Below are 13,780 nucleotides of genomic sequence, written 5' to 3' on the forward strand. Positions count from 1 at the left end.
AAAAAAAGACCGAGGTACCACAATTGAATCGTTAAAAATTTTCAATCGAAAGGCATAGATTGAATTCCTTTTTTGTTCATTTGCAACTCACTGCATCGAAATATGAGTAAATAATTAGCTAAAGATTAAGTGGTTCGCAATTACAAATTGCTTGTGATGTAGCTAAAAAAAAGTGGACCTTCAATGGCTGCAGGAACATCTGTAATCTTCAAGAAAGGTATTGTCTACTTCTATAATGGGCAGATGCCCTTTGAATTAGGTGATGTTGGTACCGTCACCTTAGTGCTAAAACCATACTAATAACCAAATATGTGTTTTTATATCAGCAATGTCAAGATCAATCGCTGAACTAACAATCTGATCATAAATTTCATCCATACTCTCAGGTTGAAGGACGTTCAAGAGCTCCCTCCTGATCATCCCCTTGTATCATTTTATGGAAGGAAAGAAAAAGGACATTTGTCCATAGTTTGATTTCTCAAATGCATGGCATATAAGACGGGATTGCACAGTGAAAAATGTGAACTTTTGTTGTTTCTTCTAATTAAAAATGCATTATATATCATATTCTTAATGCCCATAGATTTTCTTGTTTGGAGTTATTTGTCCTATATGTCAAATAAAAAATTAATAATATAAGAATGACCTTAATTTTCTAGGGTTCGACAACGTGTTAGGATATGGTATAGCTGGGGTGGGTGGGTGAAGGCAATAGTTGCACCGCGTTGTTGGATCAGATACTGGGCCTACTAATCTGATATCATAAGTTGGCACCTACTTTTCTGCCGGAGCCTAATATAAGGCTGGCCCAATATGTTTGGCTCCGAGTTTTCTCTAGTGGGTGGGCCTGGTCCTAGTCAGGCCCAGCCGTCTTGGTTTGCATATTTTAAACAACTATCCTTATGAACCCACCTTGGTCATGCGGCTCATCCACAGCTCAGCTTCTTTATGAATAAATATCATTGAGCATGGTCTTTGGTATCGCTCTGTCAAATTTATTAAGAAGCTTATCGAGATTCTTATGAATAGAACCCAAACACAACATGATCAAGAAGTGAGTTGCGGGATTCCTTTAGAGGTTGTTTGGCAACGATGACTTATTGTTACTGTTTCATGAATCTGATAAAAAATAAATAAAATAGATTCATGTAACACTTGTAATGATGTTATATGAATTTGTCGTATTTTTTAAAGATTCTCCTAAAAACAAAATAGATTCATGAAATACTTATAATAGTGTTATGTGAATTTGAGACAGGTAACAAAGTGCAGCCAAAAAGCCTCTTAGGGCTCGAATTTCTCAATTCAACGCATGTCTCATGTTCGAATGCCCGTTGAGCTTTAAACAACTCCTCAAAACAAAGAAGAAAAAAAAAACATCCGTATCTCGATTTTTTGCCATGCCTTGTAGCTTAAAATATGTGTCGATAAACTTTTTGTTGTTTATGAGTTTGTGGAATATATTATTGTAACTCACTCTTTAAAACTTCCAAATGCAATTATGAAAGAAGAAACCAAAAAAGGGAGAAAGAAAGTGAGAAAAGCGATACAGAGCCGAGGCACTCTTTTTGGTTATACATCAACCAAAAGATGAGGATGAAGATTATAGGAGCATTGGTGCTGGTGGATGGGCATGCATGCAGTTCCTTCTTTAACGTGCAAAGCGTTTGATTGATGGCACAGTTTCTCGCGAGCTGTCGGTCGGCACGCGGCCACCCACGCGCTGTGGATGCACGTTTGCATGTGCATTCCTATTGGCATATATTGTCTCATGGGATAGGCGAGACTCGTGTCAAACACCATCTATAAGCGAATGTTTCTCGAAACTCAACTGTAAAATCTTGGAATTACCAAATTTCGTCAGGTAAAAGTGGTTCATATACTTACCTTGCTGGGAGTACGAGTTTTAAGTCAACAAGCTTTAGTATATATATATATATATATACGCGTGCAAGTCTGGGATGTTGATAGTGCTGATATACATTTGATCGTGTGTGATCCGGGGTAGAGCCAAGGGCTCGTATGAACCTTAGCCCCACTCAAATTTTTTTTTTTTTAAATTTATATGTAAATTTTAAAAAATTTCAGTTGTTTTATATAAAATTTTTGAAAAAATCATATTTTGGCCCTAATCAAAATTTAGAAAATGTAATTCGACCCCCTCATAAACATTTCTAGCTCCGCCTCTATGTTTGATGCACACAGCACCACTTAGGGTTCAGAGCAAGAATCAAGCCACATTACAATTGACGATCCTTTTGTCACCACTTTCATTTTGACGTGATCTTGTAGTGAAGATGCGTTGTTAGGTTCTCCATTTTTTTAGCTCAAGCAACAAAGTTTGGAACGCGCGTGTGTGTATATATATATATATATATATATATATATATATATGCAGGGGCGGAAGGGGGGGGGGGGGCGCCTAGGCCATGGCCCCACCCCAACCAATTTTTTTTTAAAAAATTTAGTGTAAAAATTGATTTTTTTTTTTTTTGTCTCAATGTATTTTTTGAATATAAGTTCAGTTTGGCCCTACCCAAATCCAATCCACAAAACCTAGTCCCTATTTGGCCCGTCTTTGCGAAAAATCCTGGCTCCGCCCATGTATATATGACTTTATGTGGTTGCGGCGGAGCCTGCTCAAACGAACATGGTGGTCTCACATTTTTCTCAATTGCGATTTTCCGCAATTCTAACCCTTTCATATAAATTCTTGGTTCACATATGGCTGCTAATTCCTTTTGTCTCTTAGGAATAATTCTCCTGATTCTTAGGCTCCTCTGGCCTGAGATTGTAGGCTTGTAAGAGGAGCTGTTTCTTGGTATTCTTTCATTCTCCGGTAACATTCCAACAGATTTGAATTCCCCTATGTATCCAATGGATCAGATGATACCACAGGGCATGTCCAAATAGTGGATAATATTGGGGGCTATCGACTAAATCGGCCTATATTGGTCAATACCACCCTATCTCAACTGATCATATATTCATGAAACAATATTTTAAAAAGTTATTTTTCATTATTTTCACAATTTTTATGGATAACAAGAGCCTGACATAGACTGATCTGCACCAGTGATATGCTTATGGATTTTGATATGAGACAATCCGATACTGATAACATTGCATGATTCCTAATCTGGCATAAACACATCCGGAACAATTGGTATGGGCCTGATTTTTTTTTTTTTGGCTTTATTTAAGGGGATCGATGCGTTTATCATGTGTAATCGGAAAGCTCAGCATAACAATTACTTGAAACTTTTCTATAAGATTCAATAAGAAGTGAATAATCGATACAATGGATGCACAAAAGCATGATAACGGAAAACTACGTACTCAATCTTCTTTAAATTAGTAATAACTTAACTAATTTGATTCTGAACATTTTTTTTCATTCAATAAGCATGAAAGCACACTCGTCTATAGCCTCATATCAAATCAAAGCATGTCCAACTGCTATGTTTTTTATTGGGATCAAAACTGAAACACTTATAGCGTGAGGATTGGAAAAATATGATCAGTAAAAGACAAACTTGCGAGTCGTCTAAACAGTGACTACTCGAACGGGCCATTTGGCAATAATAATAAACTCTTACTGCTCTCATGTACCTCTCAAAAAAAAATTGGGGTGAATTCATAAAACATTGAGTTATAGTATTCAATAAATTTGCCTCAATTTTCTAAATTTTGGCACGAGCCGAATATCATTTTTCAAAATCTTGTTTTTGAAGTGGGGTCAGGGCCCCCCATGTGAGCCCCCCTTAGCTCCACCCCTTAAATAGTTACACTTAATTTACAAACAAGTCCTCAAACATAATGATGAAATCACATTGAACAACCATGTTTTTTTAGGTTGAGGTCCAAAAAGAAACCGCACGTACACGGGGCCTAGGCTAGTACACAATCAATTTAGTTAGTGTCCAACCTTATATTAGTGACGAGCCCAACCAACTACACTAGACCCCTTGGGGCAACTATGCTTGCTAATGACATGTTCTACCAAGATGGGTTCGACCCGGAGCCTCCAAACCAATAAGTTCGAGTCCACACTTGGTGCATTTTTTAATGTGCAACTTGCTAAGCGTCCAACCGTTGGCTTATAAAACAAGAAAAAGGAAACCTTGCGGCAGACATCAACTCTTTTTTTTTTTCTCTCTCTCTCTTGTTTGTACAAGAAGGGACTTCTTGTCTTCAAATTTTGTTAAACATTTTTCATCTTATCGGCTCTCTCTCTCTCTCTCACACACACACATCTATATTGAATAAAGAGTAACTCTGCCATTGCAAAGTTACCCAGTCATTTAACACTAAGACATTTATCAAAAGTGGATGGATGGTTGAGACAAACAAGGAGAAAAGGTGTAATCCAAACCATTTATTTTTTTTGCTAAAAAACATTTTAAATAAAACACAAGCATCTTAATATATTTATAACTAACCCCAAGAGGTGGTAGGCGGCAAGGTGGTCCGACTCTTCTAAGAACTCAGGTTCGAATATTGGAGTGGTCATTGTCACGTCTTAGTGCGTTCTACCTTTGGCCTGATGTATGCTCTGTGAAAACCTAAGGGGACAGACACAAGAGGGAGGCAGCCAATGAACTGGCAGAATGACTCACCCTTAAAAAAAAAATAACAATATATTTATAACTATTTTGATATAAAGCATGCTTGGATGCAAGCTGTTTTTATGAAAAATGTAAATTTTTCTATTATCAAAATGTTATGTTGTGTGAGCTATTCAGTTTTGCTTATTATAAAAACACTATTAAAATCTAAAAAAAAAAAACTTAATACATGTTTTGTATTAACCTATTCTTAAGAGCTTATCATCACATTGCAAAAAAAAAAAAAAACACTTTAAACATCAAAATTAAAGCGTCTGGTTTTGACAGGACGGGAGAGAATGGAGGGAGGGGAAATGACAAAAATGAGTAAAATGATTTTGCTTCTTCTTCTTTAACTGCCCAACGGCATGTAAAGCAGCACCACTCTTCAGGAAGAAAATCTAAAACCGTTAGGCAGTTTCATTTACAAGTACGTTCTGACGTGTCTTTGAAGAATTAGACGTTGCTACAGAGTTTCAGATGCTTCTTCATTGTTGTTTTCCAATAGAGGTTGACAAAATAGAAGTTTTAGATGCTTCTTTAGTGCTGTTTTTCAATAGAAGTTCTCAAAATAGAAGTTCCAGATGCTTTTTCATTGCTTTTTTCCAATAAAAGTCCCCAAAATAAAAGTTCCAGATGCTTCTTCATTATCGTTTTCCAATAGAAGTCCCCAAAATAGAACTTCCAATGCTTCTTCATTGCTGTCTCTAATAGAAGTCCCCAAAATAGAAGTTCCAGATGCTTCTTCATAGCTGTTTTTCAATAAAAATTCCTAAAATAGAAGTTTCAGATGCTTCTTCATTGCTGTTTTCCAATAAAAGTCCCCAAAATAGAAGTTCTAAATGCTTCTTCATAGCAGTCCCCAAAAAGTTTCAGATGCTTCTTCATTGCTATTTTCTAATAGAAGTCTCCAAAATAGAAGTTCAATATGCTTCTTCATTGTTGACAGGACGGGCGTCAGGACTAGTACTTTTATATGCATGCCACGAGCGCATTCACGAGCACTAGCTTTCCTGGCTTAGGGGAGTCTTTCAGTCAGCTATCCCACTAATGCAATTCGATGCTTCCTGCGTCGCAGGAAGGTTCCTCAAAGCCCCTTATCGAGACACTCTTTCTTAGTCCCTTTGCCTTCTCCTTTTCGATGCAATCTCTTTAGATGCCACTTCCTCTATGAAAGAAAAGAGCGTTCCATCAGGAAAGAAAGTCAGCCAAGGAAAGGAAGAACTGAACTTCTAAGCTGGCATAAGGGAACGAGTGAAGCGAGTGCGCCAACTCAAAGCACAACATGAACAAAGATGGATTTGTGAATGAGAAAGAAAAGTTTCCAATATGAATAGGAAGAAATGGGGGAATGGCAAATTGCTCCAGCCCACGTCATTGTTTAATCAACATCGTCACGCTAAGACTCTGGGTGAGGGCTTACCCAACGTCATGAGCACTGAAAAGCGAGTGCTTTCTGAAAGAAGGGATCAAGGTTTGATGGACAATTGTCTTTCTCTTTGATATTCAATGAAACACTAATGACATACAATTGTCATTTCTCCTTTCATTTTCATTAACGACACTAAAGGACACTAAAGGTCACTGGTTCAGGTCAGACAAATCCTGAAAAATGCTGACCACTCTAATGGAAAGGAAAAGATCTTCTTGAAAGGAAAAACAATTGATGGTAGGATCAATTGCAATTATATGTCATTATCCATACCAATGCCGTTGGATCTTGGTATAAGTTTACTAATCATAGGTTGATATGGTGTTAGCTCCACCGGAGATAGGTATGGAAGCCCCTATGGGTATATCCAGGTATGCTTGTAGATAAGGAATTGAACTTCTTCATTGTTGTTTTCCACAAGAAGTCCCCAAAACAGTTTTATCCATGATCCATTGGCTTTCTTCGATGCTTCTTCATTATTGTTTTCCAATAGAAGTCCCAAAATAGTTTTATCCACGATCCTTTGGCTTTTGCGATGCTTCTTCATTGCTGTTTTCCGATAAAAGTCTCCAAAATAGTTTTGTCCACGTTCCATTGGCTTTCTTCGATGCTTTCAGTAATACCGCATTTAGAAACCATTATATCTTATGCAGGTATCTCTGTCTGTCTGCGTCTCTGGAGTTTCATATGCAGCTACACTGCATCAGAACCTCAGTAGAATCCAAGGAAGAATACAATCGAAATTACATGTCAAACAAATTTAATACACCAACGAGATCAGGAAACCAATCTGCCAATATGCTTCAAACCGACTTAAGCATGTATCCCACTATTTATGATCACAAATCACGCAAAAGGGAAAATCGTCTCAGGTGAGGTCCTATTACATGTCTCAAAAACTGTGCCACTCCATAATTTGTTGAAACAATCTTAACCGTCCATTTTAAACATCCATCAGCAAGTATGAAGGTTTTATATGGGGACTGAGAGACCTTGTTCACGAATTTTTTGGGAAAAAACTTGGAAGTATTTTGTCAGAACTGATCGGTTTTCGAAGCACAGTAAAAGGCACTATTTCATTAGCTTCTATAGTTGTTATGGAAAGGAACAAAGGAAAAGACTGAGAGAAAGCTAACCAACCATTTATGCCTTCTACAGAGAACCGACAAGCATGCTTTCGACAATGCTTTTGTCATTCAGCGCAACCTTCAAATCTAAGCTTTCTATGCGACGCAACAGGCACAAGCTTAGAAGAAAAGTTGACTTATAATTTCAAATAACATTAAAAGTTATGCATGTCGAAAAAGAATATATCATAGAGGTAGGGTTCTAGCCAATCAAAAGGAGAAGTCACTAAAAAGCAGTGGCTTTCTCTACCCCTCTTCAGGAAAGTAGGAATTAACTTGGACGGAATTCTCGATCGGATAAATTGGTTTTGCAATCCAAATGAAAAAAAAAAGTGAACAGCTTGCACGGCAAAATTCTGCAAAAGGAGCTCCAGATCACAAAAGCATATAAAACCAGACTGACGATATTTGAATATACCGTCGCACCATCAAGTTTCGTATAAGAATCTGGTCAGTTAAGTTACTTTTGTAGGCGATGTTCATATGCTTAATCAATTTTCCCTACCCCAACCCACTCTTTCGTTAAGCAGAAAATCGCAAACCAACACTGGAACTGCAGAGAACGCTCTATCCGTACATATATTTTGTGCACAAGAGAAAACTAACACTGCATCTGATCCTCTAGTTCTTACACTTCATGGAGAGAGATAAATGTGCATCTGAATAGTAGTTCCGATAAGAGATCCCAGATCCGTCATCGAGTAATGACGATCTATGAGCACATGGTCATTTCCTAAAGTGGGCATCAACCGCCTGCATCTGTTTCTAATATGCATATTTAAGTTTATTACAAGCTAGTTACTTGCATTCTCATGACAAAGCTGAAACAATTGCAACTGCCTTCTGTCTAGTACCATGCTCCCCAAGGGCAAGAAAAAAGAAGAAAATTTTGAGCACATGAAGTCCTGATCTGAAAACCCACATCGTCAAATAATTTGTTATTTGGAGATGTTAATTCAAGCATCGTCATTACTACGTGTAGGCAAGATTTCACAGAACCACATTCTCAATCTTGCTAAAAAACGCCGGCATATCATGAACTTCCTCTTCTATAGTTCAAGGGGGAAAAAACTGATGTATATAGAACCCAAGGAAAACAAAGCGAAAATAATGGCGCCATACCTTGTTCACCGTGAACTATTGAAGAAACAGATCCATTATCAGAGCAATGTGCATGAAACTCTTTACCTCTTACACTCCACTCCTTCTCTAACTAACTTCTCCTTCGCGAATTGCTACTTCTCAAGCTTAATTCCTTCGTGGAATTGAGCAATAAACTTATCAGCCTTAACATTAACATCAGGGCTTGGGCAGAAGAGTGAATTTTCACTTCTTTCTTCACTTCGTCTCTGATCATTTAGGCCCTCATACACCCTCCTCGACTCCCTTCGGGTCTGAACAGCCTTACTTTGCTTCACCGTGCTCTCCTCTGGCACTGAGAACGGCGGGGGAGGCAGATATGGGATTGATCTTCCGCTACTACTGTCAATACTGCTGCTACGAACTTCTATTTGCAGCTTCTGCTTTTCTTTGATGAATGATGGCAAGGCAGGCCGCGGGATTGAAGAATCCCTGCTAGCGGCATTCTCTTTTCTAACATTTTCCGGTCTTTCGGTGGACGAGGATGCTTCATTGGGGGTGCCCAAATGGGGAGGGAGGGATGATGGCGGCGGCACTGGTGGAAGAAGCCGGCCTGAATGGGGTCTCAGCTTTTCCATCTTGGACTCGTTCTTCAGGTCTGCAAACCATTGATGGAAGAAGGACGAGGGTGGCGGTGGCGACAAAGGAGGAGGGACCAGGATCTCGGCTGTGGGTTCGGTGCTTCCCACGACTTGAAGAGGGGGACGCGTCGGAGGAACTGAGAGAGAGGGGCAAGGAGGGTCGGAATATAGAAAACAAGGACGGCCGCCACCACCAAAGTGGGAATGAGGGCCAATGGGGAGAGTAAAACGGCGAACACGCCATTCGGTATCCGACTATTTCGGCGGCTATGGCCCCTGTGGCGGCGGAAATCCTGGTTAGTCTCCGCCCAGAATGGGGTTACACCTCCGCCCTCCGCCTCCATGGTGGTGGCGGTGATGGTGGTGGAGCCGAGAGAGAAAGCGGGAGGTCGAGAGAAGGTAAGGATCTGGGACTTCAAAAAGGAGTGGAAGGGAGTGCAGGATATAAAAGTCCTCTTCAGGGTTAATTTAGTAACTTCGTTATGAGGATGCAACCCATCGTGCGGTCGGAAACTCGGAGGGATGGACGACGCGGCAGATGTTTAGTCCCGGAAAACGTATGGATATGGATATGGATATGGATTTTAATTTGAATCTGAATAAGAAATATAATTTGGTCGTTAGGGTGTGTTTGATGGCAGCGTAGCTTATTTCAAATATAAGATACTGAAGATTAAGCTACGCTGCCATCAAACACTCCCTAACGACCAAATTATATTTCTTATTCAGATTCAAATTAAAATCCATATCCATATCCATATCCATACGTTTTCCGGGACTAAACATCTGCCGCGTCGTCCATCCCTCCGAGTTTCCGACCGCACGATGGGTTGCATCCTCATAACGAAGTTACTAAATTAACCCTGAAGAGGACTTTTATATCCTGCACTCCCTTACACTCCTTTTTGAAGTCCCAGATCCTTACCTTCTCTCGACCTCCCGCTTTCTCTCTCGGCTCCACCACCATGGAGGCGGAGGGCGGAGGTGTAACCCCATTCTGGGCGGAGACTAACCAGGATTTCCGCCGCCACAGGGGCCATAGCCGCCGGAATATTCGGATACCGAATGGCGTGTTCGCCGTTTTACTCTCCCCATTGGCCCTCATTCCCACTTTGGTGGTGGCGGCCGTCCTTGTTTTCTATATTCCGACCCTCCTTGCCCCTCTCTCTCAGTTCCTCCGACGCGTTCCCCTCTTCAACTCGTGGGAAGCCTTCAACTTGCTGCTCGTCCTCTTTGCTATCCTGACCGGAATCTTTAGCAGAAACACCAGTGCCGGTGGCCACCAGCCACACCATCAAGAGAGCGACCCCTTCGCTGCCAAGCTCTTTGACTTTCCGGGAAAGTCCGAAGACCGAAATGGCCACGACGAGGTCGGCGGCAGCCGCATTATCTTCCAAAGATCTGATCCACTTCGCAACGAGGAGACACATCCCGCTGCCGTCCAAGAGGAAGCTCCATTGTCTCAGGATTTGAAGGCGGCCTGGTTTCCGGACGACGGCCGGAAGACAGAGAGGTTCGGTTCCCAGGGCAATCTGATTTCCGCGGACGCTCATTTTCAGAGGGACGCTGATTTCGGAGAGTGCAGTTTGGGATCTTCCTCTTCGTCTTCTGCTCATTCTCCTCCCAAAGCCAGTAACGTCGACCATGGCTCTCTGATTCGGAGGAGGCGTTCTCCTACATCATTCCCTCATGCTCCTCCTCCGCTGGAAAATATTGAAACGGAAGACGGCTTTGTTGTTCCGAGTAGGCGTTCTCCTCCACCACTGCTTCTTCCTTCGGGATCCATTAACGTGGACGGCAGCTCTAGCATCCGGAGAAAGCATTTTCCTCCATCATTGCTTTCTCATTCTCCGGAGGCTATTAACGCCGATGACGGCGCTGACGTCGAGAGGAAGCATTCCCGTCCACCGTTGGTTTATCCTCCTCTTGAAACCATGAACTCCGATGACGGCTACGTCATGCAGAGGAAGCATTCTTCTCCGCCACTAAAGTCACTTTCTCCACCTCCGCTGCCACATTCCGCTTACCCTCATGCACCCGAAACACTGGAAAGCAAAACCAAGAGAAGGAGCAAGCACAAGAGCAAGGACGCTCCCTCCTCGCTTACTGCCCCTTCGAGCTCCCGGAAGAAGGAGAAGAACAAGAAGAAGAAGGAGAAGGAGAAGGAGGAGAAGGAGAAGAAGAAGAGCAGAGGCCCCGAACCCACAGCCGAGATCCTGGTCCCTCCTTCTTTACCGCCACCGCCACCCTCGTCCTTCTTCCATCAATGGTTTGCAGACATGAAGAACGAGTCCAAGATGGAAAAGCTGAGACCCCATTCAGACCGGCTTCTGCCACCGCTGCCGCCGCCATCATCCCTCCCTCCCCATTTGGGAACCACCAAAAAAGCATCCTCGTCCACCGAAAGACCGGAAAATGCTAGAAAAGATAATGTCGGTAGCAGGGATTCTTCAATCCCGCGGCCTGCCTTGCCATCATTGATCAAAGAAAAACAGAACCTGCAGATAGAAGCTCGTAGCAGCAGTAGTGACAGTAGTAGCGGAAGATCAATCCCGTATCTGCCTCCACCGCCTCCTCCGCCGTTCGCAGTGCCAGAGGAGAGCACAGTGAAGCAGAGTAAGGCTGTTCAGACCCGAAGGGAGTCGAGAAGGGTGTACGAGGGCCTAACTGAACAGAGAAGAAGTGAAGAAAGAAGTGGAAATTCATTCTGCCCAAGCCCTGATGTTAATGTTAAGGCTGATAAGTTCATTGCTCAATTCCACGAAGGAATTAGGCTCGAGAAGTTGCAATTTGCGAAGGAGAAGTTGGTTAGAGAAGGAGTGGGGAGTAAGAGGTAAAGGGTTTCATGCACGATGCCTGATAATGGATCTGTTTCTTCAATAGTTCACAGTGAACAAGGTATGGCGCCATTGTTTTCGCTTTGTTTTACTTGGGTTCTATATACATCAGTTTGTTTTCCCCCTTGAACTATAGAAGAGGAAGTTCATGATATACCGGCGTTTCTGAGCAAGATTGAGAATGTGGTTCTGTGAAATCTTGCCTACACGTAATAATGACGATGCTTGCATTATTATCTCCAAATAACAAATTATTTGACGATGTGGGTTTTCAGATTAGGACTTCATGTGCTCAAAATTTTCTTATTTTTTCTTGCCCTTGGGGAGCATGGTACTAGACAGAAGGCAATTGCAGTTGTTACTTAGCTTTGTCATGAGAATGCAAGTTGTTAGCTTGTAATAAACTTAAATATGCATATTAGAAACAGAAGGTCCTATTCAGATGCATAATTGTCTCTCTCCATGAAGTGAATTGTAGGTACTAGAGGATCAGATGCAGCGTTAGTTTTCTCTTGTGCACAAAATATATGTAGGGATAGAGCATTCTCTGCAGTTGCAGTGTTTGTTTGCGATTTTCTGCTTAACGAAAGAGTAGGTTGGGATAGGGAAACTTGATTAAGCATACGAACATCGCCTACAAAAGTAGCTTAACTGACCAGATTCTTATAAGAAACTTGATGGCGTGACGGTATATTCAAATATCGTCAGGAATCTCTGGTTTTATATGCTTTTGTGATCTGTGGCTCCTTTTGCAGAATTTTGCGGAGCAAGCTGTTCACTTTTTTTTTTTTCATTTGCATTGCAAAACCAATTTATCCGATCGAGAATTCCGTCCAAGTTAATTCTTACTTTCCTGAAGAGGGATAGAGAAAGCCACTGCTTTTTAGTGACTTTTCCTATTGATAGGCTAGAACCCTACCTCTATGATATATTCTTTTTCGACATGCATAACTTTTAATGGCTTTTACATTATTTGAGATTAAAAGTTAACTTTTCTTCTAAGCTTGTGCCTGTTGCGTCATATAGAAAGCTTAGATTGGAAGGTCGCGCTGAATGACAAAAGCGTTGTCGAAAGCCTGCTTGTTGGTTCTTTGTAAAGGGCATAAATGGTTGGTTTGCTTTCTCTCAAGTTTTTTCCTTTGTTCTTTTCCGTAACAATTATACAACTGATGAAACTAATGCCTTTTACTGTGCTTCGAAAACCGATCAGATTGAAGGGGTTCTGACTAAATACTTCAACTTCTTTCCCAAAAAATTCGTGGACAAGGTCTCTCCCCATATAAATTGACGCCACTAGGAAACCTTCATACTTGCTGATGGATAACATCAAACGGCTTTAAAATGGACGGTTAAGATTGTTTCAACAAATAATCTGAGTGGCACAGTTTTTGAGACATGTAGTAGGAGCTCACCTGGGAGACGATCATCCCTTTTGCGTGATTTGTGATCATAAATAGTGGGATACATGCTTGCGTCGGTTTCAAACATATTGGCAGATTGGTTTCCTGATCTCGTTGGTATATTAAATTTGTTTGACATGTAATTTCGATTATATTCTTTCTTGGATTCTACTGAGGTTCTGATGCTGTGTAGCTGCATATTAAACTCCATTGTAGAGGGAGAGAGAGAGAGACAGAGATACATGCATAAGATATAAAGGTTGCTAAATGCAGTATTACTGTTTTCTTCGTTAGGCACCATTTCAGCCAGAGAGCGGGTGGCCTACTGTGTCCTGGAGTCTGAAAGGAGCAACAGTGTTTCACTGTTCTGCCTGCACCTGCTGGCCGGAAAACAGGGGTGCCTATCCGAAGAGCATGGCGCCATCTAAGTCTACTCCAATAAGTTTCTTGCCCGAACGGTGGCTGATTTTACTGAATCGTGCAGGTCAGGCGGGTGATATGTGCCTTCCTGCCACTGCAACCCCTCTTGGGTTTATGAATTCGGTTTATGGTTATAATAGTTCTCGTATGTATGTTTGGTTTTGCAGCGTCCAAAGTCCAAAAACAGGGGAAAGAATCTTTGTTTTCTTTATATTGGAAAGCTCATTAATTTAAAA

The 13,780-nt window shown here is 41.3% G+C and overlaps 1 protein-coding gene across 1 annotated transcript; it reads left to right on the top strand.

The window, feature by feature from the left end:
• Positions 1-9,807: 9,807 nt before the first annotated feature.
• LOC116255523 (verprolin-like) lies at positions 9,808-13,780 on the top strand. The gene is made up of 2 exons (XM_031631376.2): positions 9,808-11,785; positions 13,419-13,780. Exon 1 carries the CDS (start codon positions 9,853-9,855, stop codon positions 11,722-11,724), a length of 1,872 nt encoding a protein of 623 aa, XP_031487236.1. The 5' UTR covers positions 9,808-9,852; the 3' UTR covers positions 11,725-11,785; positions 13,419-13,780.

Source organism: Nymphaea colorata, chromosome 6 (assembly GCF_008831285.2).
Source record: "Nymphaea colorata isolate Beijing-Zhang1983 chromosome 6, ASM883128v2, whole genome shotgun sequence".
NCBI lineage: Eukaryota > Viridiplantae > Streptophyta > Magnoliopsida > Nymphaeales > Nymphaeaceae > Nymphaea > Nymphaea colorata.

Excerpts from the sequence above, each read along its gene's own strand:
- LOC116255523 (XM_031631376.2), top strand. The coding sequence starts at position 9,853 with ATGGAGGCGGAGGGCGGAGGTGTAACCCCATTCTGGGCGGAGACTAAC.